Genomic DNA, 24,751 nt, shown 5'->3' on the forward strand with positions numbered 1-24,751 from the left:
AAGCAAAAGTACTGAGAGAACCCTTATGTGACACACAATTGAATGATATCATTATATGATATCTCTAAAAAGAGGTGACAGATTCCCTTTAATACACTGGAGAAGTTCTTCTCAGTGGCGGAGTAGGAGCCACCAGAAGCTGCGGTCTTCTGTTATACATCGGGGCAAAGAGCCGGATGTTGTACACCATGGGATGATGCAGGGCCGGATGTTATACACCGGGGGCAATGAGGCCTAACGAAAAACATGAATTCAATGATTAAGTGGTGTCCATATCTTTCTGTCCATGCAGTGCGTCTGTCTGTCTGTGTTTTCACACATAACTTGCATACTTTATTACTTTTAATGATAATGTGATGCTATTTTTCCCCCAGTCTCCACATAAAGTGAAAGAACAAATTGTGGTGAACATAAGTCCTTCGGAGAGCACACATTTCCGAATCATCCAGAACACGAATGAGGAAGGAAAGGTCACCCCGTCAGAAGTAATAGGGGAGCAGCCAGCACCACTGCTTGCAGAAGAAGTTGGTCCTGAATGTGACACCCCAAAAATGAGTGAACCTGATATTGAATCTTTGGGAGCTGCAGCCCCTGCTTTCTCCACTCATGAAGATGTGATCCCCACATCAACACCTATTACTACACCAGCCAGCAAGACCGACTCTCCTTCCAAGAAAAAAGGTACATTCACTCTGGTCACAATACATTTTATTTTATGAATGGTTGATAGCTCCTGGGTATGGTAGTGCTGAATTTATTAAAGATTTTGTGGCCTAATCATTGGGGAGTTAGATTTACTTGCAGTCCCATGCAGTGGCGTAATTACAGAGTTATGAACCCCGGTGCGAACTTTCAAATGGGCCCCCCCCCATGGAAAAATATTTTCAACCCAATTTCACATTTTTCCTCTTCATTTTGCACACTATAGCTTTGTTGCAATGTTGTATAGTCTGACCTCAGTGGCTAGACTGTGCCCCCTGCCATCCTGAATAAATTATATATATGCACTCTTCATCCTGGTATATATGTGCCTTATCCTGACCCCATTCTGGTATATATATTGCCCATTCTGTTATATGTCCCTTATCCGGTGCCCCAACCTGGTATATAGTTGTCCCTCGATCTGCCGTTGTTCTGTAATGTATAAAAGAAAATAAACTATTATACTCATCAGGCACCTGTTTGAACTTGTAGTAATGGCACCTGTTTGAACTTATCAGTATAAAAGACACCTGTCCACAACCTCAAACATTCACACTCCAAACTCCACTATGGTGAAGACCAAAGAGCTCTCGAAGGACGCCAGAAACAATATTGTTGCCCTGCACTAGGCTGGGAAGACTGAAACTGCAATAGGCAAGCAGCTTGGTGTGATGAAATCAACTGTGGGAGCAATAATAAGAAAATGGAAGACATACATATACATACATATAATCTCCCTCGATCTGAGGCTCCACACAAGATCTCACCCCGTGGGGTCAAAATGATCACAAGAACGGTGAGCAAATATCCCAGAACCACATGGGGGGACCTAGTGAATGACCTGCATAGAGCTGGGAGCACCGTAACAAAGGCTGCTATCAGTAACAAACTAAGCTGTCAGGGACTCCTGTAGTGCTAGATGTGTCCCTCTGCTTAAGCCAGTACCCGGGCCCGTCTGAAGTTTGCTAGAGAGCGTTTGGATTATCCAGAAGAGTATTGGGGGAATATCATATGGTCTGATGAAACCAAAGTAGAACTGTTTGGTAGAAACAAAACTCGGCGTGTTTGGAGGAGACAGAATGCTGAGTTGCATCCAAAGAACACCATACCTACTGTGAGGCATGGGGTTGGCAACATTATGCTTTGGAGCTGTTTCTCTGCAAAAGGACCAGGATGACTGATGCATGTATATGTAAAAATGAGTTGGGCCATGTATCGTGAGATTTTGAGTGCAAACCTCCTTCCATCAGCAAGGGCTTTGAAGGTGAAACGTGGAAGGGTCTTTCATCATGATAATGATCCAAGGCACACCGCCAGGACAATAAAGGAGTGGCTTCATAAGAAGCATATGAAGGCCCTGGAGTGGCCTAGCCAGTCTCCAGATCTCAACCCCATAGAAAACCTTTGGAGGGATTTGAAAGTCCGTGTTGTCCAGCAACAGGCCCAAACCATCACTGCTCTAGAGGAGATCTGCATGGAGGAATGGGCCAACATACCACCAACAGTGTGTGTCAACCTTGTGAAGACTTACAGAAAACGTTTGACCTCTGTCATTGCCAACAAAGGATATATAACAAAATATTGAGATGAACTTTTGGTAATGACCAAATACTTATTTTCCACCATAATTTGCAAAATAAATCTTGCCAAATCAGACAAGGTGATTTTCTGGATTTGTTTTCTCATTTTGACTCTCATAGTTGTGGTCTACCTATGATGTCAATTACAGGCCTCTCTCATCTTTTTAAGTGGGAGAACTTGCACAATTGGTGACTGACTAAATACTTTTTTCCCCACTGTATTTTGACCAGGGGTGCCCAAACTTTTACATGACACTGTAGATATGTCAAGTGACGTGTCTGTGATGCCAGCACTAGGGCATGGTGATGTCACAGGGACTCGGAGCACTCTCTCCATCTCCTCCATGAGCTGTCATAATTATAAATATTAACTACGAGTTGCTGTAGAAACTTCTAGTCCTGTATTTTATTTCCTACCAATGTATGACTTATATATACCGTATATTTTTTACCTTAAATTCAAAGGAAATATGTCCTGATTCTACTACTCTGTAAATTGACATTCAATTTTTTTATTTAATGGCTCGTTTTACATATTCAGTATTCAGCCAGCACTGTTTGTGGTGGAAGTTTCCAGCATATATTGCTTCTGGTTTTGTTCAGTGGCTTACCTTACCTGTCCTGAGCTGGAATGCCATATGTTATGCCTACACGAGTCATACTTTTCAGGTTGAAAGAAAAGACAAGTTTATCATGCTGTTCCAAAAGAAGAGAAAAACCTCATGAGGCAGATGCTAATTGCCCCATATTAGGGGAAAAAGTCCCTCCCAACTTCACATATGGCAATCAGGCTAGTTTCCTGGATCAACATCCCATGGCAGACCAAGACCAGACCCAATCCCGCTTTTCTCTGACAGACCAAGATCCGCTTTAACTTTGTCCTGACAGACAAGACCCACCCCTGCTTTCCTATGACAGACCAAGACCCGTCCCCGCTTTGCTCTGACAGACAAAGACCCACCCCTGATTTACTTTGACAGGCTAAGACATGCCCCTGCTTTGCTCTGACAGGCCAAGATTTGCCCCCATTTTACTCTGACAGGGTAAGACCCGTTCCTGCTTTGCCCAGAGAGACCAAGAACCCCCACCAGCACTTTGCGCTTAGAGACAGAGAACCGTGAACCCCACTACTTTTGTGTGGAAAGACAAAGATCCATCCCTTCTTTCTGTAACCGTTTTCTGGGACATCGGTTTTAGATAAAATGATTTGCAGATTCATCACATTATATAAACGATAGCCGCCTGGTGGGATTATACCACTCGTAGATGGATCATCGCTGTGCTGTCGAGGACTCGACAGAAAAGCCCCCTAAGGGTCGCACTCTTGAAGGAAACATTTTGTATATCTGTAGCAATGATGATTGCTGAATGTCTGGGTTCAGGAAATATGCAATCGCTGAAAACCAAAGCGTTATGCAAATGTAGGCTTCTGGAATAATCTCATTGTATTCCAGAGGCAGAAATGCAAATGATAGAACAAGTAAACACTTGGGATGTGCCAAACGATGGGATGTGTTCATGCATGGCTAATGCCGGCTGCTGGAGTCTCTCCTGGCTGATATTTTTACACATCATTGCTGTTTGCGTTGATCACGTCCAAGTCGTTTCAGCTGTGCCTGCCATGTTCCCGGATTATTCTCTGTTGCTGTTTTGTGGTTGCTTCCAGTCCTATCTACACACTCCAGTCCGCGGCTCTCTGGGGTCGATCCAGCTGCACCGCCGTGATAGACAGCGAGCGTTATGCAAAGTTTAGGGATAGTTGAAAAGTCCTGTAGTCCTGCGGCAAATATTAGTACAAGCTACTGAGGCAGGAAGTAAGTGGAGACACCATGTGTTGTCCCCTTTCAGAAAAAGTTTTTCTATAAGCGCCGCTAACAGTTAACGCGCCCTCCCTGGGTCGCCTTCCCTGGTTAATTTGCCCTCCCTGGGTCACCCTCCCTGGTTAACTCGCCTTCCCTGAGTCACCCCCTCCATGGTTAACTCTCCCTCCCTGGTTAACTCGCCCTCCCTGGGTCACCCTCCCTTTTTAACTTGCCCTCCCTAAGTCACCCTCCCTTGTTAACTCGCCTTCCCTGGGTCTCCCTCCCTGGTTAACTCGCCTTCCATGGGTCACCCTCCCTGGTTAACTTGCCTTCCATGGGTTTCCCTCCCTGGTTAACGCTCCCTCCCTGGGTCACCTTCCCTTTTTAACTTGCCCTCCCTAAGTCACCCTCCCTCGTTAACTCGCCTTCCCTGGGTCTCCCTCCCTGGTTAACTCGCCTTCCCTGGGTCTCCCTCCCTGGTTAACTCTCGATTCCTGGGTCACCCGCCCTGGTTAACTCGCCCTCCCAGCACTGAGCGGCTCTGCTCCTGTGACATTGTCTGCAGCACCGACATTTACATCCATACTGCTGCAGACAATCTACGCGCTCAACGGCTTTTGATGTCCACTTCGACAGAGCGCCAATGTGGCTCCGATACATCTGGATCTGGTTGTGGAGCAGAGAGCCAAAAGCACAGAGGCGGCATTATCACTTTTAGCAGGGGCACTAAGGGGGGCATTGTTACTATTTTAGGTGGCATTCATATATTCTCTATTGGGCATTCTTTATCTTTTAGGAGGTGCTCAAGGAGTAATATTAATGGGTTATGGGGTGCAATACTTGCTTTCTCTGGGCACTGGCAACCCATGCAACGTCACTGCCTCAGCTGCCCTGTGTAGTATAGTCTTCCCTGTCTGCATGGTGGTCTGGCCCTCAACATGGCGGCAGATGGAGGCGCTTGTGGCTAAACCTAGCCATCGTTTATGTCCAACTCTAGTCTGCCATTTAGGCTTTGCTTGTCTTGCGGCTTAGCCCCATTCACATGCTGCTGTATATCAGATCCACGTACAAGCGCTCGGCAAAAAAAAATTAAAAGCAGATGAAAAAAAAACTTCATGACCATGTCATCGAAAGTCCTGGGCTCAGAGTCTTGGACTGAGTGTCCCGAGTATTGGGATTCTACCACAGGTCCAGGTTCTGACAATTAGGCTATGTTCCCACCATGAGTTTTTTATACTGCGTATTTTCAAAAAAAATCAAGTAACCTATTTTACTTACTAGGTGCAAAGAACCTTCAACATCAAAAACTCACCAAAAACTCATCGTGGGAACGGAGCCTTACTTGACTCTCAGAAAAGTCGATCCCATTTAGTGCTGAATTTGAAGACCATTCCTTGTAAATTGGGTTTAGCCCGTTATGGGGAGAGGATATACGATGCTGGAGCAGTGATCTTCTTATTTCCCATCTTGTGTTTGCAGATAAGAGAAGCCGACATCTCGGGACGGATGGGGTCTATTTAGATGATATCAACTGCATGGATCCGGAGATTGCGGCTTTATATTTTCCTAAGAGGTTTGCAGCTTTATCTTTATTACATTTTGCTTTATATAATGTCCGGGGTGGTTCAGTCTATTGGAGGGAACTTTGTGTCTTGTGGCCAAGACAAGTCCAAAGACAAATAATATTAACATCCTGCCGAGGTCCTGGGGTATTTTCTAATCGGGTAATTATGGAAGATCTATTGGGAAAGCCCTAATTGTCCGATGTGGGACCCTCCTCTGGACCTCGTTTTGTGCCGCTGGGATTGTAGAGGTGGCTATATATACGCTGCTCTCTATATTCACTTCCGTGGGAGTTTAAGGCGTTTTCTGCCTTTTGGTGACTTTATTTTTACTTCCATTCATGTATTAAAGGCTAAAAAAAAATAATTTTTGCAATTGGGTTTCATTAAACATGTTGCGCCCTTTGGCTTTTGCATTCTCCAAGTTTCTCTGGACATTTATATTTGGTCTGTGGTCAAATATTAGGTGAGAGGACTAAAAGAAGAAAAGAGCTACAAGCTCCCCGTCACACCATAGTAATGGGCTTACAATCAATCAATCAATCAATCAAATTTATTATCGCCAAGTACATATTACATATATACAAGGAATTCTTTGTGGCAAAGAGGCAACATAATATATAACAACAGATACAACAAGTAACATCTAACAAGACAGATACAGTATATAGTCTACACATGACGATTTAATTGTTGAACAGAGCGTGGATAGAAGCTGTTCATCTGGCGGTTGGTGCTGAATTTGGGGACTCTGAAGCGACGTCCTGAAGGGAGTAGTTGGAATGAGGAGTGTCCCGGGTGAGAGGGATCAGATGAAATTTTCAATGCGTGGGATCGAATACTCTTATCGTAAAGATCCTGGATTTTAGGCAGGGGGGAACCTATAATTCTCTCTGCTGTTCTGAAAGTCCTTTGTAAGCGGAGTTTGTCATGCGCAGTGGCTCCCCCATACCAGACTATCAGAGAGGAACAAATCACAGATCTGATGACAGCATTAAAGAATAAGATCAGCAGATTCTTAGACAAAACATATCTTTTCAGCTGACGCAGGAAGAACATCCTCTGTTGTGCTTTTCTTATAACAGCATCCACGTTTTTCCCCCATTTAAGATCATGAGAGATGATAACACCAAGGAATTTGGTCTCTGTGACCCTAAGAACCACTTCGTCATGGATGTAGATTGGAAGTATCTCATGTTGATCTTTCCTAAAATCCACAACCATCTCAGCAGTTTTTTTTAGTGTTGAGTACAAGATTATTGGCTTTACACCAGTCACATATTCTTTCCACCTCACTCCGATACAAGTCTTCAGCATTTCCCCTGATGAGACCAATCAGTGTCATATCATCGGCAAATTTCAAGATTTTTACTGAGTCTGCTGAAGAGATGCAATCATTCGTATAGAGAGAAAACAGTAACGCGGACAAAACACACCCCTGAGGTGCCCCGATGTTTGTGACCAAGGTGTCCGAAGTGAATGGTCCAACTTTTACACTCTGTATCCTGGCTGTCAGGAAGTTATAAATCCATAAGCATAAGTTGAGAGGGACTCCCAAGAGCTACCATTTTCTTATGAAGTAAATTCGGATCAATGGTATTGAACGCTGAGCTAAAGTCCATGAAAAGAATCCGGACATATGAGTGCAGTTCATCTGTATGATCCAAAATGTACTTCAGTGCCAGATTGACAGTGTCGTTTGCCGAACGATTCTCCTTATGGGCAAACTGAAGCGGGTCCCATAGCTTCTGCGTGAATTTTATCAGGTGGGACATCATAATTCTTTCGAAGATTTTCATAGCTACAGATGTGAGTGCTACTGGTCTATAGTCGTTCAACTCAGAGGATCCCACTTTCTTGGGGACAGGGATAATTGTGGAATTTTTCCAACACTGAGGTACAACGCACTCTTTCAGTGACACATTGTATATATTTGTCAGTATAGGGGCAAGCTGGGTAGCACATACTTTCAGACACATTGGAGATACACCATCAGGGCCAGGTGCCTTTTTGACCTTAAGTCCCTTTAGGATGCGTATCACCTCTGCCTCGGAGATCACTACTTGAGTGTTGCACAATGAATGATCTTTATATGAACAGACTGAGGAGCTTAGAGATGAATAGCCACTGTGTGTAGAGCTTGCCTCAAATCTGCAGTAGAATTCATTTAACTCTGCTGCCAGACTTCTGCTGGGGTTCACTATAGTGGGGTGGCTTTTATAATTGGTGACCTCTCTTAATCCTCTCCATGCAGATCTAGTATCTTTTGATGAGAACCTTTCCTCCAGAATCTTTGCATACTCGTGTTTGGCTAACTTGATCTCTTTAGATAGCGAGTTCCTAAGTTTCTTGAATTCAGTAATATCGCCTGCTTTATAAGCCTCCTCTTTTCTCTTACGGATCAACCTGACTTTATTTGTAAACCACGGCTTGTTGTTTCCCCGAAAGTGGACAGATTTGGATGGAATAAACGTGTCTTCACAAAAACGGATATATGAGGACACTGCATCAACCCATTCATCCAGACCCGAGCATGTTTCCTGGAATACCTCCCAGTCCGTGCATTCAAAGCATGCTTGTAGTTGCAATTTTGCCTCCTCAGACCATGTCTTCTTTGTATAAACTGTAGGTTTGGATGTTTTCAACCTTTGCCTGTAGGCTGGAATTAAATGAATTAGACAATGATCTGAAAAGCCCACTGCTGCTCTCCTCACTGCCCTGTAGGCCCCTTTTATGACTGTATAGCAGTGATCAAGCGTATTGTTCTCTCTCGTGAAGCAGTTTATATGTTGAGTAAATTTGGGGAGATCCAGGTTGAGTTTTCCTTTGTTAAAGTCCCCCATTACAATCACAAATGCTTCTGGAGATCCTTTCTCCCATTCTGATATTTTGCAAGCTAATTCGCCAATAGCAGCTTTAACAGATGCTTGAGGGGGAATATATACTGCAACCAGAACCATAGATGAAAACTCTCTTGGAGAGTAAAAAGGTCTACAATTGAGTGCAAGGTACTCTAGATCTGGAGAGCAACCTTTTCCCAGTATGTTAACATCACAGCACCAGCTAGTGTTGATGTAGAGACATACCCCACCCCCCCTTTGTTTACCTGAAGCTACACAATCAGGGTCAGCTCTGTAGATAACAAAACCAGGTAGATCCAGACTACAATCAGGGATGGTCTCATTCAACCAGGTCTCAATAAAACAAAGAGCAGCTGAATTGGCCATATCAGATCTCATGTTACAAAGTAAATTCAGTTCCTCCATTTTGTTAGATAAGGAACGGACATTAGCCAAGTGGAGTGAAGGAAGAGCTGTTCTGAACCCTCTCCTCCGAAGGCGTGCCAGGACTCCTCCTCTCCTACCTCTCTTGCAGTACACCTCCACAGGTTTCACAGAAGTAATGGATTTTATGTGCTCAATTGTTGAATTAGCAATCATGCTCCAAGAAGGGGAGTCCATGAGAAATTGTGGATGATTCCAGAATAATATATCGTCCCTTGAAATCATAAGAGTATGTTTCCCTTTTTACTGATGGGTTCTCAGTTAACTCATTCTGCAGCCATCATTACAGAGTGCAACACGGAGGCTGTAGAAGGCAAACGGTGCAACATTTTTTAATAAAAGCTATTTGCAAAAATGATTTTTTGCCCCAATTCCATGTACTTTTGTAAAGAAAAAAAAAAAGTAGTCCCCAAGGGTGGACAACCTCGTGTCTGCGCACCGTGAGCAGAGTATTCTTTGGAATTGTTTTTGTCCCTTTTTTTGGCAAGCAATGCACTTTAAAGGGGTAGTAACATACTTTCTTTTTAACAGAAGGTGCGCCACCCTTGCCTGGAGGCTATGTGTGGTATTACAGCTTGGCCCCAGTCACTTGAATGTAAGCTTGTGGGCAAGTGCGGTGTAGTCTCACTGGTTGTGTGATTGCTCTGTTTTAGTGGGGACTCGGCTACCGCTGTGAAGAGCACAGGGGAGAACGGGGTCCGCTCGGCTAACCAGTCCCCCCAGTCTGTAGGAAGCTCCGGAGCAGACAGCGGAGTAGAAAGTATCTCCGATGGTTTGCGGGATCTACCGTCCATCGCTATATCGTTGTGTGGAGGCCTCAGTGACAACAAGGAGCTGACAAAAGGTAAAATATGCAGCGCTTCCAAGCTCCATGGTGACATCTTGTGAAAGGTCTGTGGTTCGGGCTGGTGAAGAAGCCTTGCAAAACCCTGTTCTCTTGGCCACTGGAGGTCCATTGGTCGGACCCCCAGTGATCAGCACGGTTTCCCCTATTGTATGGAAAAGGGGTAAATTGCGATTTCTTATGGGGAGGGAAGAACCATAGTAAATGTATATAGGGCATCCCAACCCTTCCCTATTGTTAGATGTCAGGAAGAAAAGGATCGGGCTGTTGGATTATAACATGCTCAATCATTTTGTTTAGTAGGAAGTTTGAGGTGTTTGGTAGCACTTAATTCCCATGTCCCTATTCAGAACCCTGCAAGGTTTATGATTGGGAGTCTGGAGGAGAACTTTTTCGGCTGACAGCTATGTAATGTGTATGGCCAGATGTAATCATACTACTTAATAGTTTACAAGTTTGCCAACAATTAGGCATTAGTTTGATCATGCCCTGCTCATATATACGATGCATAAAAACATAATAATCCTTCTTAAGGAGAATCTGTCAGCAGTATGATGCAGGAGCAGAGAGCCTGATTCCAGTGATGTATCACTTAGTTTACTGGGTGCAGCAGATGTGATACAATCACAGTTTTCTCTGCTGTAGATCTAGCAGAGCTCTGAATGCTGAGTTGTGTATAACTCCGCCCACACCACTGATTGGCAGATTTCTGCACACTGACAGTTGCCAATCGGTTGTGGGGATGTGTTTTGACTAGGAGTAATGAGACACCTAGTCCTGTAGTGATAATTTACTGCTGATAAAACACTGATTTTACTGAAACAGTAAAACACAGACCAGTAAGTGACACATCGCTGGAATCAGGGTCTCTGCCTCCACATTATTCTGTTCTCAGATTACATATCAAATACCTGCTGACAGATTCCCTTTAAGATCAGTCAACAGCAAACACCCTGCTTGTTAACAGCTTCTATGTGGTAGAATAAAAACAAAGTAAAAGAATAGTGGAAACTGCAGTAGGTTTTCATATTTGATTATTTTTCATGTTTATTTTATTAATGAACTTATTTTTAATGACGCCATTCAGACATTTTCATTCATTATTGCTACCATATTTTTCTCGCTGGCAGTCTGACAGTAGCTGGTCATGGAGGTGTCGGCCCCCCAAGATTTCCCTCATTCTGCCCTTCGCTGTTGACAGGTTTCCCCCAGCGGCCGTTATTTGTTCCACCCTGGAATGGCCGCACATAAAATCCTCCCCGGCAGAGAGCCAGCTGCATTTTTATTTTATTTTAGATTGCACAAACATAAAACGCTCCCTTGTATATTTGCGATTTGTCATCCTGACCTCGAGGAAAAGCGGCTTCCAGAGAGCAAAGAAAATAAAATGCCAGAGAAATGAACAACCTGTTCTACCGAAGACACAAAACTCAGCGGTAATTTAAAAAATCAAGATGATGTGCAATTTACAGGGATCTATCTATCTATCTATCTATCTATCTATCTATCTATCTATCTTTCCATCTGTCTGTCTGTCTGTCTGTCTGTCTATCTATCTATTATAAATATCTATCTCTCTATCATCTATCTATCTAAACTCTTTATCTATCTATCATCTATCTGTCTGTCTGTCTATCTATCTCATATCTATCTGTCTGTCTATCTATCTCATATCTATCTATATATCTATCTACAGTTGTGGCCAAAAGTATTGACACTCCTGCAATTCTGTCAGATAATACTCAGTTTCTTCCTGAAAAAGATTGCAAACACAAATTCTTTGGTATTATTATCTTCATTTAATTTGACTTAAATGAAAAAACACAAAAGAGAATGAAGCAAAAAGCAAAACATTGATCATTTCGCACAAAACTCCAAAAATGGGCCAAACAAAAGTATTGGCACCCTCAGCCTAATACTTGGTTGCACAACCTTTAGCCAAAATAACTGCGACCAACCGCTTCCGGTAACCATCAATGAGTTTCTTACAATGCTCTGCTGGAATTTTAGACCATTCTTCTTTGGCAAACTGCTCCAGGTCCCTGATATTTGAAGGGTGCCTTCTCCAAACTGCCATTTTTAGATCTCTCCACAGGTGTTCTATGGGATTCAGGTCTGGACTCATTGCTGCCACCTTAGAAGTCTCCAGTGTTTTCTCTCAAACCATTTTCTAGTGCTTTTTAAAGTGTGTTTTGGGTCACTGTCCTGCTGGAAGACCCATGACCTCTGAGGGAGACACAGCTTTCTCACATTGGGCCCTACATTATGCTGCAAAATTTGTTGGTAGTTTTCTGACTTCATAATGCCATGCACACGGTCAAGCAGTCCAGTGCCAGAGGCAGCAAAGCAACCTCAAAACATCAGGGAACCTCCGCCATGTTTGCCTGTAGGGACCGTGTTCTTTTTTTTGAATGCCTCTTTTTTTCTCCTGTAAACTCTATGTTGATGCCTTTGCCCAAAAAGCTCTACTTTTGTCTCATCTGACCAGAGAACATTCTTCCAACACGTTTTAGGCTTTTTCCGGTAAGTTTTGGCAAACTCCAGCCTGGCTTTTTTATGTCTCGGGGTAAGAAGTGGGGTCTTCCTGGGTCTCCTGCCATACAGTCCCTTTTCATTCAGACGCCGACGGATAGGACGGGTTGACACTGTTGTACCCTCGAACTGCAGGGCAGCTTGAACTTGTTTGGATGTTAGTCGAGGTTCTTTATCCAACATCTGCACATCTTGCGTTGAAATCTCTTGTCAATTTTTCTTTTCCGTCCACATCTAGGGAGGTTAGCCACAGTGCCATGGGCTTTAAACTTCTTGATGACACTGCGCATGGTAGACACAGGAACATTCAGGTCTTTGGAGATGGACTTGTAGCCTTGAGATTGCTCATGCTTCCTCACAATTTGGTTTCTCAAGTCCTCAGACAGTTCTTTGGTCTTCTTTCTTTTCTCCATGCTCAATGTGGTACACACAAGGACACAGGACAGAGGTTGAGTCAACTTTAATCCATCTCAACTGGCTGCAAGTGTGATTTAGTTATTGTCAACACCTGTTAGGTGCCACAGGTAAGTTACAGGTGCTGTTAATTACACAAATTAGAGAAGCATCACATGATTTTTCGAACAGTGCCAATACTTTTGTCCACCCTCTTTTTTTATGTTTGGTGTGGAATTATATCCAATTTGGCTTTAGGGACAATTCTTTTTGTGTTTTTTCATTTAAGACAAATTAAATGAAGATAATAATACCAAAGAATTTGTGTTTGCAATCATTTTCAGGAAGAAACTGAGTATTATCTGACAGAATTGCAGGGGTGTCAATACTTTTGGCCACAACTGTATCTATCTATCTGTCTGTCTATCTATGTCATATCTATCTATTACACTGGTCAACAGCATTTTTGGTGCCAAAGATATTTCATCGAATTTAGGGTATTTTTGGGGTGCTGATTCTGAATATGTCATCAGTTTTGCCAGATTGGCTCAAGTTTTTGAGATTTTTGGTATCTTATTTATAGCACTTGTTGGTAAATGCGACGCATCATCTCATTAATTTCTTTGGATTAGTACTTGAACTGAGCAGTTCTCAATATAGTTTTGTGTTAATTAGTGTTCTAAAAGTTTGTTCATAGCTTGATTTTTGCACTAACTTTATGTTGTTGTCTGTTTTCCAGTGAAAAGCATGAACTCATCAAGAAGAAGTTGTCTTAACGATCCAGACTCATTCTGTTACATTTGTGGTGAATACACACTGCCAAAACATAGAAGAAACATAACAGACTTCGTAAAAAAAGTGTATTTTGCCTATTTTGGGGTTATGCTTGGGGACCAAGACAAGTTTTGGGCACCACACATAGTGTGCAAAGCATGTATCGAATTATTACGAAAATGGAGCAAAGGACAAAGAAAAAGCTTCAAATTTGGTGTTCCAATGGTGTGGAGAGAGCCAAAAAATCATCATGATGACTGTTATTTATGGTAAACACAGGTACAGGCACATCTTCACAATGAGGGACAGGCCTTCTTGCAGATTCCATGTTACTCCCATTTTCGTTTCTTATGCTTATTGAATCCTTGCACTTGCACTGCACAGAAATAACAGTCATCATGATGATTTTTTGGCTCTCTCCACACCATTGGAACACCAAATTTGAAGCTTTTTCTTTGTCCTTTGCTCCATTTTCGTAATAATTCGATACATGCTTTGCACACTATGTGTGGTGCCCAAAACTTGTCTTGGTCCCCAAGCATAACCCCAAAATAGGCAAAATACACTTTTTTTACGAAGTGTGTTATGTTTCTTCTATGTTTTGGCAGTGTATATTCACCACAAATGTAACAGAATGAGTCTGGATCGTTAAGACAACTTCTTCATGATGAGTTCATGCTTTTCACTGGAAAACAGACAACAACATAAAGTTAGTGCAAAAATCAAGCTATGAACAAACTTTTAGAACACTAATTAACACAAAACTATATTGAGAACTGCTCAGTTCAAGTACTAATCCAAAGAAATTAATGAGATGATGCGTCGCATTTACCAACAAGTGCTATAAATAAGATACCAAAAATCTCAAAAACTTGAGCCAATCTGGCAAAACTGATGACATATTCAGAATCAGCACCCCAAAAATACCCCAAATTCATTAAAATATTTTGGACACCAGAAAAAAATTTTTTTTTCGTTGACCTGTGTTATCTATCTATCTATCTCATATCTACCTATCCATTATCTATCTATCTATCTATCTATCTATCTATCTATCTATCTATCTATCTATCTATCTATCTATCTATCTATCCCTCCCAGACAACTATCCTGTTGTCAGATAAATATCATATAAGAAAAGCAGACATCACTCCAAAAAATGAAAGTGATAAGAAGGGACTATATTAGCCCATCTGGTGTGGCACCGTTTCGGCTGTGAACAGCCTTTCTCAAGCCATTTTACTGTTTTATAGAAATCCATAGTTGAATCTGTATGCTAATGAGATGTAAGCGCAGTGGGCGAGCACTGCACTCACAGCTTTCCTACCACTTCCCTATTCCCTGCCCGCTGCCTCCCCTCTCTAGGTCACTCTTGTTTCAATGACCTGTCAGCTAGTGACAAGCAGAGATGCAGGAAAGCTGTCAGTGCAGTGCCCGCCCACTGCACTTGCAACTCATTAGCTTACCGTTTCAACTGTGGATTTCTCTAAAACAGCAAAACGGATTTCTACAAGAAAGGTAAGGGGCTACTCAGTATGAAAACGCCTTTACATACAGTGGGGAATAAAAGTATTTAGTCAGTCAGCAATAGTGCAAGTTCCACCACTTAAAAAGATGAGAGGCGTCTGTAATTTACATCATAGGTAGACCTCAACTATGGGAGACAAACTGAGAAAAAAAAATCCAGAAAATCACATTGTCTGTTTTGTTTTCATTTTATTTGCATATTATGGTGGAAAATAAGTATTTGGTCAGAAACAAAATTTCATCTCAATACTTTGTGATATATCCTTTGTTGGCAATGACAGAGGTCAAACGACTGTAGACTTGTGTACCTTCACAGCACGCACACTGCTCACTGTAGGGATTGTCCATTTCTGGATTTCAATACATGCGGTCACATGCTGACTAGACGTGCAAGGCCTCTTTCAATGCAAGTGTATAGAGCGAGACCGAAGACGTCTAGTCGGAAGGTGACTGGAAATATGCAGACTGCTGAGACCAACAAACAGAATGCCTCCCTCCCATAATAAGGCCACTAAGGCACGTGACACATAACTTCTTTAGTGGACGGGGTCAGCTACAGCTTTATTATTCCTTTTAATTCTCACAAACTACCATTCTCTTAGAACCGTAAAACGTGTAAAATCCGGGATCCGAAGCGGTATGTACCACCCGCTCTCGAAGGGCAAGTTCGTCTTCAGCTCCATTCTCTACAGATCGATTTTTACCGCCAACTGTGACTTATACAGTTCAAACACAGAAATACGTCCATCAGTAAACGACGCATCTTAACAACCAACATTAGGGAGGGAGGCTCAGTCAGCAGGTACCGGGGAAGAGGAAGAGCAGAGCCAAAATGGCCGTATATAACAGGACAGCAGGACCACTTTATCTATAGCAGAGGGGAGAATGCGGGGGAACAGGAGGCCAAAGAACCACACATGGCTATACCAAGATGCCGGGTGCGTGGGCAGAAAAGGGGAGGGGCATGGTCGAGAAAAGGGAAGGGGCACCCCAAAAAAAGGTGGAGGGAATGTGCTGACCCGAAATTAACTAAGAGGTGAGCAACCTCATATAACCCTGGGTGATAAAACAAATGAGGGAGGGCGTTTAACCCCAATATCATCTGCAACACTGGGCTCAGCAGTCAGGGACCCCTCTCCTATAAGGCTTGCGGTCACATGACCGCCAGCTCCCGGCATCGGAGAATCCTCCCTGTGTGCAGTGCGCGCGCTGTGAGGATTCACAAGTCTGCAGTCACACAGAGTGACTGCAGACTTGTAGCCGAAGGCCGGATAACACCTTTGAAGAGGACCTGTCACTTCCCATAAATGTTGTTTTTTTGTGTTTTTTTATGGTATAAATATGTCCTCCTCATCCCTGTGTGTAAATCTAGCCTCTGCCCACTGGGTGTGATCCTCAAGAAGTCCGCAGAGAATAGTTGAGGATCATGCTCGGTTGGCTTAAAAGACTAGATATGTATTTAGAGAAGAAGGGGCCATGTCTTATTGATAGAGAAAACATTCTCCTGAATCCGGCTTTGTTTTTCTTTCGTTGCTGCGCCTCTCCGTTCCTGAGATATGGCCCTTTCTTCCATGTAGGTTTTTTTTATTTATTATTAGCCAAGTGGGTGGGTGTGGTCTTCAAGCGTTCCCTCCACTGAAGACTTGCGGATCACGCCCACTTGGCTAAAAAGGCTAGAATTACGTACAGGAAGAGAGGGCCATATCTCGGGAAAGGAGAGGCGCAGGAACAAATGTGATGCAGCGTCGGATTCAGGAGATCGGCAGCATTTACATCAGGTACCGAAAGGAAAATGATGTCATTGTGTCAAGCGACGCGTCGGTGATGTCAGCACCAGGGTGTGGTGATGTCACAGGGACTCTGACTACTCTCCTCCATGAGCAGTCCTAATTATGAATATTAACTACTTGTTGCTGTAGAAACATCTAATCCTGTTTTTTTATTTCCTACAAATGTATGACTTAAATATTTATGCTAAATTGTTCCCGGATCTTCCACTGTACTCTGCAAATTTCATTAAAACATGCAGAAATAATGCAAACAGCTCCGCAGCCAGAGGCTCGTGTGCCATCTGTCTGTACTCGATATGTCTGCTATAATAGCACAGACTGGATGCTGGAGCAGAGCGACGCTGCATTTATGGACGTTCTGCTCTGGGGGACACCTGCCGTAGATCTGTAGAGCTGATTGTGCCCAGCGAAGCCAAAAACATTTTCCCTTATTAGCGGCAACACATTAAAGAGAATGTGAACCAGATTCCACTTTTGTTAAAAGCATTTGTTTATGTAGTAGTTAAGGAGGTCCTGTCATTCAACGTTATATGTAGGTTTATTTTTTTTTTTATTTTTTTTTAGCCTGGTGTAAATGGCGCTGCTCTCCTGAATCTGGCGTTGTTTTTCTTTCGTTCCTGCACCTCTCCGTTCCTGAGATATGGCCCTTTCTTCCATGTATGTTTTTTATTTATTATTAGCCAAGTGGGTGGGTGTGGTCTTCAAGAGTTCCGTTCACTGAAGACTTTCGGATCACGCCCACTTGGCTTAAAAGGCTAGAATTACAATACAGAAAGAGAGGGCCGTATCTCAGGAAAGGAGAGGCGCAGGAACAAATGTAATACAGCGTCGGATTCAGGAAAACAGCGGCATTTACACCAGGTAAAAAAAAATGATAACATATCAATAGCAGTTGACAAGTCCTCTTTAAAGGGGATTTCTTGTAAAGGGCAACCTCTCCTATGTGTGGCTGCTATTATGGAATTACGTGGAATCAGGACCCTGCCATAATACTCCCTTGGAGGGATTATCCAATGCAGGTATTAGCTATTCACTATTTGATCTTACTATTATTATATTAGTGTTAGTCATTCATATTGTAATGTCCTCCGTATTCACACAATCCATCTAAATAAGAATTATACGCTATTTACACCTCTGGACAGACTTTGCATTTAGGAAGCAGAAAAAAATAGAAAAAAAAAAGTTGATTAACTTTCTAAATAGCTTTCAGAATAAAAACAAAATCTGCAATCTGGAAAAAAGCTGCTAAAATTCTTGGCGAACTCCTAGCCCTTTGCTCTGACTGGTCTCTGCTCTCCCCTGCCCTTCTTTCAATGATGCAGATAGAAAGCAGGGAATGGTTTGTACACAGATTTTCACTGGTGAGAGGAGAGATAATATCTCTGGATGTGTAGAGAAAACAGGCTCTTAAAAAAAGCCGGCGAGGAAATAAGTGCAGGATAGAAGCTGTGCTGATAGCCAGCAGAACCAGAGCTCACATCCAGCCTATATTACTGTGAGAGACACTCTCACTAGAGAAAAATTGGAAACTATGATCAGGCTGCAAATTGTGTTTGAATGAAAATCGCAGACTAAAACCCAGTACAAGTCATAGAACAGCAGATAATTACTTGTTTACAAGGTCGTGGTTTTTATTTCTCATTAGAAAATAGAATGTGGTTGAAATATTTCCTACTGTTTTCACCACTGTGCCCATTTGTGAAAGTAGAAAAGGAATGCCCTCATTAGTAATACAACACATTGCCAAGAAAAAACTTAAGGGAGCTAAGATTAAAAAAAAAGATTAACTGCAGTATCATACATCACCAAACGAAAAGAGTGGCGCTGTTTCTGAAACGGATTGACAAAATGCAATCTATGCCTGAAAAATAATCAATATTTCTATATCTTTAACTTAGGTTCCATTTTCCCTGTTATGTCTCCGCAGAGCAGTTTATAGAGCAACTGGTGACATATCAGCAGTTTGTGGACAATCCGGCAATCATTGATGATCCAAACCTAGTTGTGAAAATTGGAAATAAGTAAGTATTGATCAGATTAGGACTTAATATTAGTAATCTGTATATTATTAAGTGTGATTGGACCGTGCTACCCCATGAATAAACCGGAAAAATAGCCTTTAACCTGCAGCTGCTCTCACTCTGGGGAACTGGGGCAATCAGCCGGTCACTGCTGCGGCCCTCGTATTGAAGGTCTTGTCCGTGATGCACAAGCTCTAGAGACGGGTTTTATATTTACATTTGTATATAGAACTGCACAAACGTTCCATTTTTTGCAGGAAACAACAAAGTAGGTAAAAAAATGGGCAGTACAGAAGAACATTTGCATGAAAGTGGGCATTTCTGGGATGTTTTGTAGGTGTTCCCAAGTATAAATCATTGAGTGGATCTTTAAAAAGTCTAAAAAATGGGGATGCAGTTGTCAGGAAGTGTGGAAAGGGAAGAATAGAAGCTTCAACCCTGTATACATTCACACCACGACAATAGTGCCTCTGCTCTGTCATCCATGAATGGTCCTTTCTGGCTGTAACGTCAAAGGAATGTAATCATCTGAAGAGGAAATGGCTCAGTATTCTGGAGCCTCACCGCACATATAGCCATGGACCGTGACCAATAGAAACCATTCTCATGTCTCTAGTAAAGATATCGGAGATATTCTGTGGGTGGTGCATACCGCTTCGGATCTCGGATTTTACACGTTTTACGGTTCTAAGAGATATTCTGGTTACTATGGAAACAGTACTTTGCAAAAGTTGTCTACAATTTGTCTGCCACCACTGATGTCATTGGACACACTGATTATGGATAAAAAAGGGCCTTTCACCAGTTTGAGCATGCTAAATTGGCCACGTCATGAAATAGAGATGAATAAAACACAGTTTTTTATTCTTTAACTTCTCATTTCCATTTCAGCGATATTAGCTGGTAAAGCTTAGGTTCTAAGTTATGGTAAGCCCAAGGTGGGCGTTACCAGATCTTTGACTTTTTACCCTGCATAAGGCTGACCAATCATAAACAGGAGGCGTCATGCAGGGGGTAAAAAGAACACGCCCCCAAAAGGTCAGAAGCACATTCTATTTCCTGAGAGATTTAACGACGTTGTCCATTACTTGGACTACTTCTTCTCATACCCCTCGCTTGGCCCCCATAAAATAATTAAGCTTATACTCGCCTCCAATGCTGGTGCCATTCCCACAGTGTCAGCACTCTGTCTCCTGGGGCTCCCGTGTGGTTGTTGTGACACGTGACGCCGGCACTCAGTCAGCTCTGGCTTCACTGTCCTCTTTGCCTGACGAATTGAGCAGGAAGAGGAAGTCCGAGATCAGCTGCAGCGCAGACATCCTCCTCATGTCCAATTTGTCTGAAGGAGAGGACAGTGACGTCAGCGCTGATTGGGCGCCGGCGTCACGTGTCACAATAGCAGAACTGGAGCTCTGAGACCGAGAGTGCCAACATCGTAGGAACAGTGCCGACATGGGAGGTCAGTATAAGTTTTATTATTCTATGGGGGCCAAACATTTGGATCAAGAAGAGCTTGTCCTAGTAATGGACAAGCCCTTTAATGATAGTCAGCCCTGCTTTAACTCTGATGTTTTCACCTACCGTGTAGAGTAGAGCAAAGCTGAGAGTGATTACAAACATCTCCATTTTTCATCCCACGGCAGTCAGTGTTTTGAAAGGGGGGGATACAGCAGAGCTGACAGCGTTGTAGCGTTGTAAGATGAGAGCAGCAGAGGTGCTTGTAATCACATTCAGCTACTGCCCTACTTCCTCTTCCCCCCATACTGACTGCTGTGGCATGAAAGCAGAAGGTGTAATGACACTCAGCTCTGCTCCATACTAGACAGTAGGTGCTGCAATCAGGGCTGTCCATCATTACATCTCACAGGAGAAGGCATGTTCTTTTGATCTTCTTTTTAATGTTCATTTTTCCCCCCTGCATGACTTCTCCTCCTTATGATTGGACAGCTTTATGCAGGGGAAAAAGTACACACCCCCAAAGGATTTTTCATAACTCCCTGTTGGAGTGAATATCTCCGCAATGGAGAGGAGAAATTAAAAAATGTTAAAACAAAATTGTACTCAGCTCTGGAGCCACTATGCTATGATTCTACATACCCCTTGATGAAGACCATCTAGCCGAAACATGCGTTGGGGAGGGCACACTTGGGTGGACTCACTTTACTGACCAGTCTGAAGGTAATATGACGTTGTGTGTATATTTTGTGTTTAACTTGTTGTTAGCACTTACCATGAGAGGTGGCTGGTTCCACAGCCTATGTTAGTGCTGTCTAGCCCGGATTAGGGGTCATTATGACTGGTTACTAACATTTTCTACATTTGGGATTATGATGCATGTTCTAATTTTGTATGATATACTTGTAATACTATGTATATTCCCATGTCCTGACACCATTGTGTGCCCTATTGTTTTTGCCCATGTACCTTTTATGGTCATCATTGTCTCACTTCCCCCCTTTTTTGATTATCCTGATATACTTGAATAAAATTGTTTACAAATTTGCTAAATCTGTATTGGACTTCCTTTTTTCGCTGTTTTTTCTATATATTTTATACATTTCTTTGCGATTGTCCTCTAGGTCTGTATAAATTATATCCCATTGGTTGGTAATTTATATATATAAGTGTATTTGTTTTACTATTTATTAATGGGTTATTTTTCCTTGATAATACTATGGTTTATGATTCTATGGTGTGGCCAGCTTAGCATGCCCAAACTGGTGAAAGTTTACTTTAAAAAAAGAAAATATAGATCTATAAATTGATAACGTGCCTGTTTCCTTGAAAAATAGAAATTGTCACCTAAGGCAAGCTTACTGCTTGCATCTATATGCTGGAATCAATAATGGCATATAATGTAGAAAGTTCCTTCTGTTGGTGACCAAAATATTATGGTTCCTGCCCCAGGTGGTCACGTGGTGCACAGCTCGCCAATGCTATGCGTCACACCCCACGTGACCGGATCAGACCTAGATTTCTGTAAATTCACTCCTTAAAAATTTGAATTTTGGAGAATCCAAAATTTGGGGAAATTGGTTATGAATTTCTTATTAATTGATTTTTTAATCTCTACCAAGGATGAGTCATTAGTATCGAAGACTTTTTTGATGACAAACTGTCATTTTATTGTATTGTTTCCATAAATCAATAATACACGTGAAAATATGCAACGTTGTAATAGATCTTATTAGAGGAATCTCATCTGATCTCTCGCTGTTAATTCATGGGTAAAATCTGTCTTCAGTCAAAACAGATTTGTCCCATTGCTGGGCTATAGGTGACAATTGGTGCTTATAAGACTCTATGGAGGAGGGAGGAGCTGGAGGCAGACATAGCCATTCTGCTGCAAGTTCTCCTGAATGAAAATTACACTATAAGTAATAAATAGGAACATAATTTTGAACTTTTTAAAGATAAGCAATTTATTGCATCTTCTCTCTACCTCTGAGACCTTACGCAGGTAGCCATATTTGATATTTTTAGCACATAGATCCTGTATATGGTTGAAATGTATCTCAGTGGGGCCATCTACTGTATGTAACTTTTTCATGAATTACAGCTGTTAATGGAAATATTGCAGTTCTTGGTCATAACGTTGTGGTGCTAAAATGCACCTACTGTACGTACAAGTCACAGCTGCATTTTGCCACCACTAGGGGGCACTTGTGTATTTGGCTGTACAATATATGACTTATTGGCTGCAGTAGCTGCTGCATACGGATTCTCCAGTTTTCCGGTCTTACATTTGTGTGGTGGCACAAGGGAATTATTCTTTGTCCTAAGTGTACGGAACTCCTCGTCCTTCTTAACCAGGAGAAATCTTGTAAAACATTTCTGCCACGGATTTCAATGTCAGAGTTGTGGAGGTAAAAGGTGTGCACCGTGCCGTAATCTGAGGCCGGTGACATCCGAGTGTTGAGTTTTGCAGGAGAAAGTTCTCATTGTTATAATTTATTCCTCCCTTAATTATAGATATTAGCAGTCATCAGTTTCCATAGCGACCGTATAAAAATGCTGAGTTAGAGCTGTCGCTTTTTGTAAAAAAAAAAGAAAAAAAAATTGATGCTGAAAAGTCTCATTTGACTTTTCCATCTCGCCGGCGTTCTGCGTTGTTTGCATATATGTAAACTAGCGATGAATAATTCATAGGCCCGAGCGTTGTTGTCGTTTACTCTGCTGACAGAGGCAATGCTTCACTACTTGACATGACCCTCGCAACTTTTTTGGGGGTTGGGGGTAGTGGGCCGGCTCAAACTGGCTCACAGGAGAACAGGGGAATCCTCCGGTGGGCCCCTGCGCATGTAGCTGAAATGTGGGGCCCTGGAATTGGTCACTTTTTTTTTCAGTTTTTTTACATATATTTGCCTCTGATGCATCACAGATCTCGCTTTCTTTTGCATTCATTTCAATTCTTCAGATATAGAAGCCATCTAACCTCATGATTTCCCTTCACAGATACTACAATTGGCCAACTGCTGCCCCCGTTCTCCTGGCCATGCAGGCTTTCCAGAAACCTTTGCCTAAGGTAGGCATAAGCAAAACAGCAGATCCCGTCTGTATATTATGTGTGGTTGATCACCAGTGTCGTGACAGCGAAGGTACTAATATCACTGGCAATGACCGCCAGGCAAAATACCATAACTAACATATTTCCAACACTAACATAAAGCAAGAACCACTTCCTCTTTTAGCTCCACCCATAAAAGCTCTGATGATGTTGAATGCAAGAGGGGAAGTGAGGACTTTTCCATTCGGCATCCAAATTTACTTAAAAGGCATGTTCACCCACATAACATTTTGTTATGGATGTCCTCAGGAACCAGGTGGAAATATTCTATTTGAGGACTTTGGATCAAAAAAGTCATTTTTTTCCCCAAAAAATTACTCTAAGGCTATGTGCCCACTGAGTTTTTGGAGCAGAAACTGACCTGAAACTCAAAATATTTAAGGAATTTTCATATTTGGAGAGATTCCGCTCCAAAAACTCCTAGAAAAATTCTGTCTGGTCATAACCTAAAGGGAAGATCTGAGCCAGGCATGTGTTTTTGGATCCTTCTGGAAAGTCCTTAGGGTGTGCGTACTGGCCAACAGCCCTTCATGGGACCTTTTTGCTAACAGACCAGCAGAGGTGGCATGAAAATTTGTACTGAAAGGCTAATCTGGGAGGTGTTCCCAGCCGCAAAAGGTGGTGGTGGTGGGTCGGGGGGTTGGATGGGCAAAACGTGGCTCAAGATTTTGGATTCAATTGTTGGTATTTGTGGGGATGTGTATATTATTTATCCGATCTACTGAGCATTTTCATCTTATTTCAAGGGTTATTGCAAAGATAATAAATTATTTGTTATTCATAGAATAATAATATCTTGCTGATCGCTGCAGGTCCGATTGCTGGAAAATCTCATGAGTGGGGCTGTAGGGTATAGGATACCTTACCATCTTGGGATTAACCCTTTAAGATGAAAAGCCCCTTTATGTTGTATTGTACATATTGAATTTCTATATTCTTTAGATTGTATAAGAATTTGTGATAGTTGGCATGCCTCACCAGCGATCATGTAGCGATGCACCAACGATCCTGACCAGGTCATATCGTTGTCGGGATCGCTGGTGTATCGTTTGGTGTGACGGGACCCCTACATAAAAATACTAGTTCCGAAATGTCGGAAGTTCATCGATGTGAGCGCTCAGAGTATACACTGCTATTGATGTGCAGGTTTAGCTAAATAGGGTAAGGCTTTACCAAAGCAATGGGGTTTATACACACTTGATTAATGTCAACCAAATACGCTGACTCCGACTCCGGTTGGTTTGGATTAACAATGCCAAGAGGGGTCTCCCGGCTCTACCCCAACAAATGTTGTTTGTGTCAGGGATGTAACAATATAACGCCTGACCCTTTTTGTTCCCGCAATGGATAAGCTGCTGCCAGAAATGTCT

The 24,751-nt window shown here is 42.4% G+C and overlaps 1 protein-coding gene across 3 annotated transcripts in view; it reads left to right on the plus strand.

Moving 5' to 3' along the window:
• The window catches only part of LPIN1 (lipin 1), a 291,411-nt gene that overhangs the window by 231,001 nt on the left and 35,659 nt on the right, over positions 1-24,751 (plus strand). For all 3 annotated transcript variants that reach the window (XM_073568241.1, XM_073568239.1, XM_073568240.1), the window contains exons 7-11: positions 375-681; positions 5,564-5,657; positions 9,584-9,774; positions 18,721-18,814; positions 23,270-23,339. In XM_073568241.1, the coding sequence (XP_073424342.1) occupies positions 375-681; positions 5,564-5,657; positions 9,584-9,774; positions 18,721-18,814; positions 23,270-23,339 (756 nt within the window). The remainder of the gene's footprint in view (positions 1-374; positions 682-5,563; positions 5,658-9,583; positions 9,775-18,720; positions 18,815-23,269; positions 23,340-24,751) is intronic.

Source organism: Dendrobates tinctorius, unplaced genomic scaffold, assembly GCF_039654945.1.
Source record: "Dendrobates tinctorius isolate UK_male_01 unplaced genomic scaffold, ASM3965494v1 ptg000021l, whole genome shotgun sequence".
Taxonomy (NCBI): Eukaryota; Metazoa; Chordata; class Amphibia; order Anura; family Dendrobatidae; genus Dendrobates; species Dendrobates tinctorius.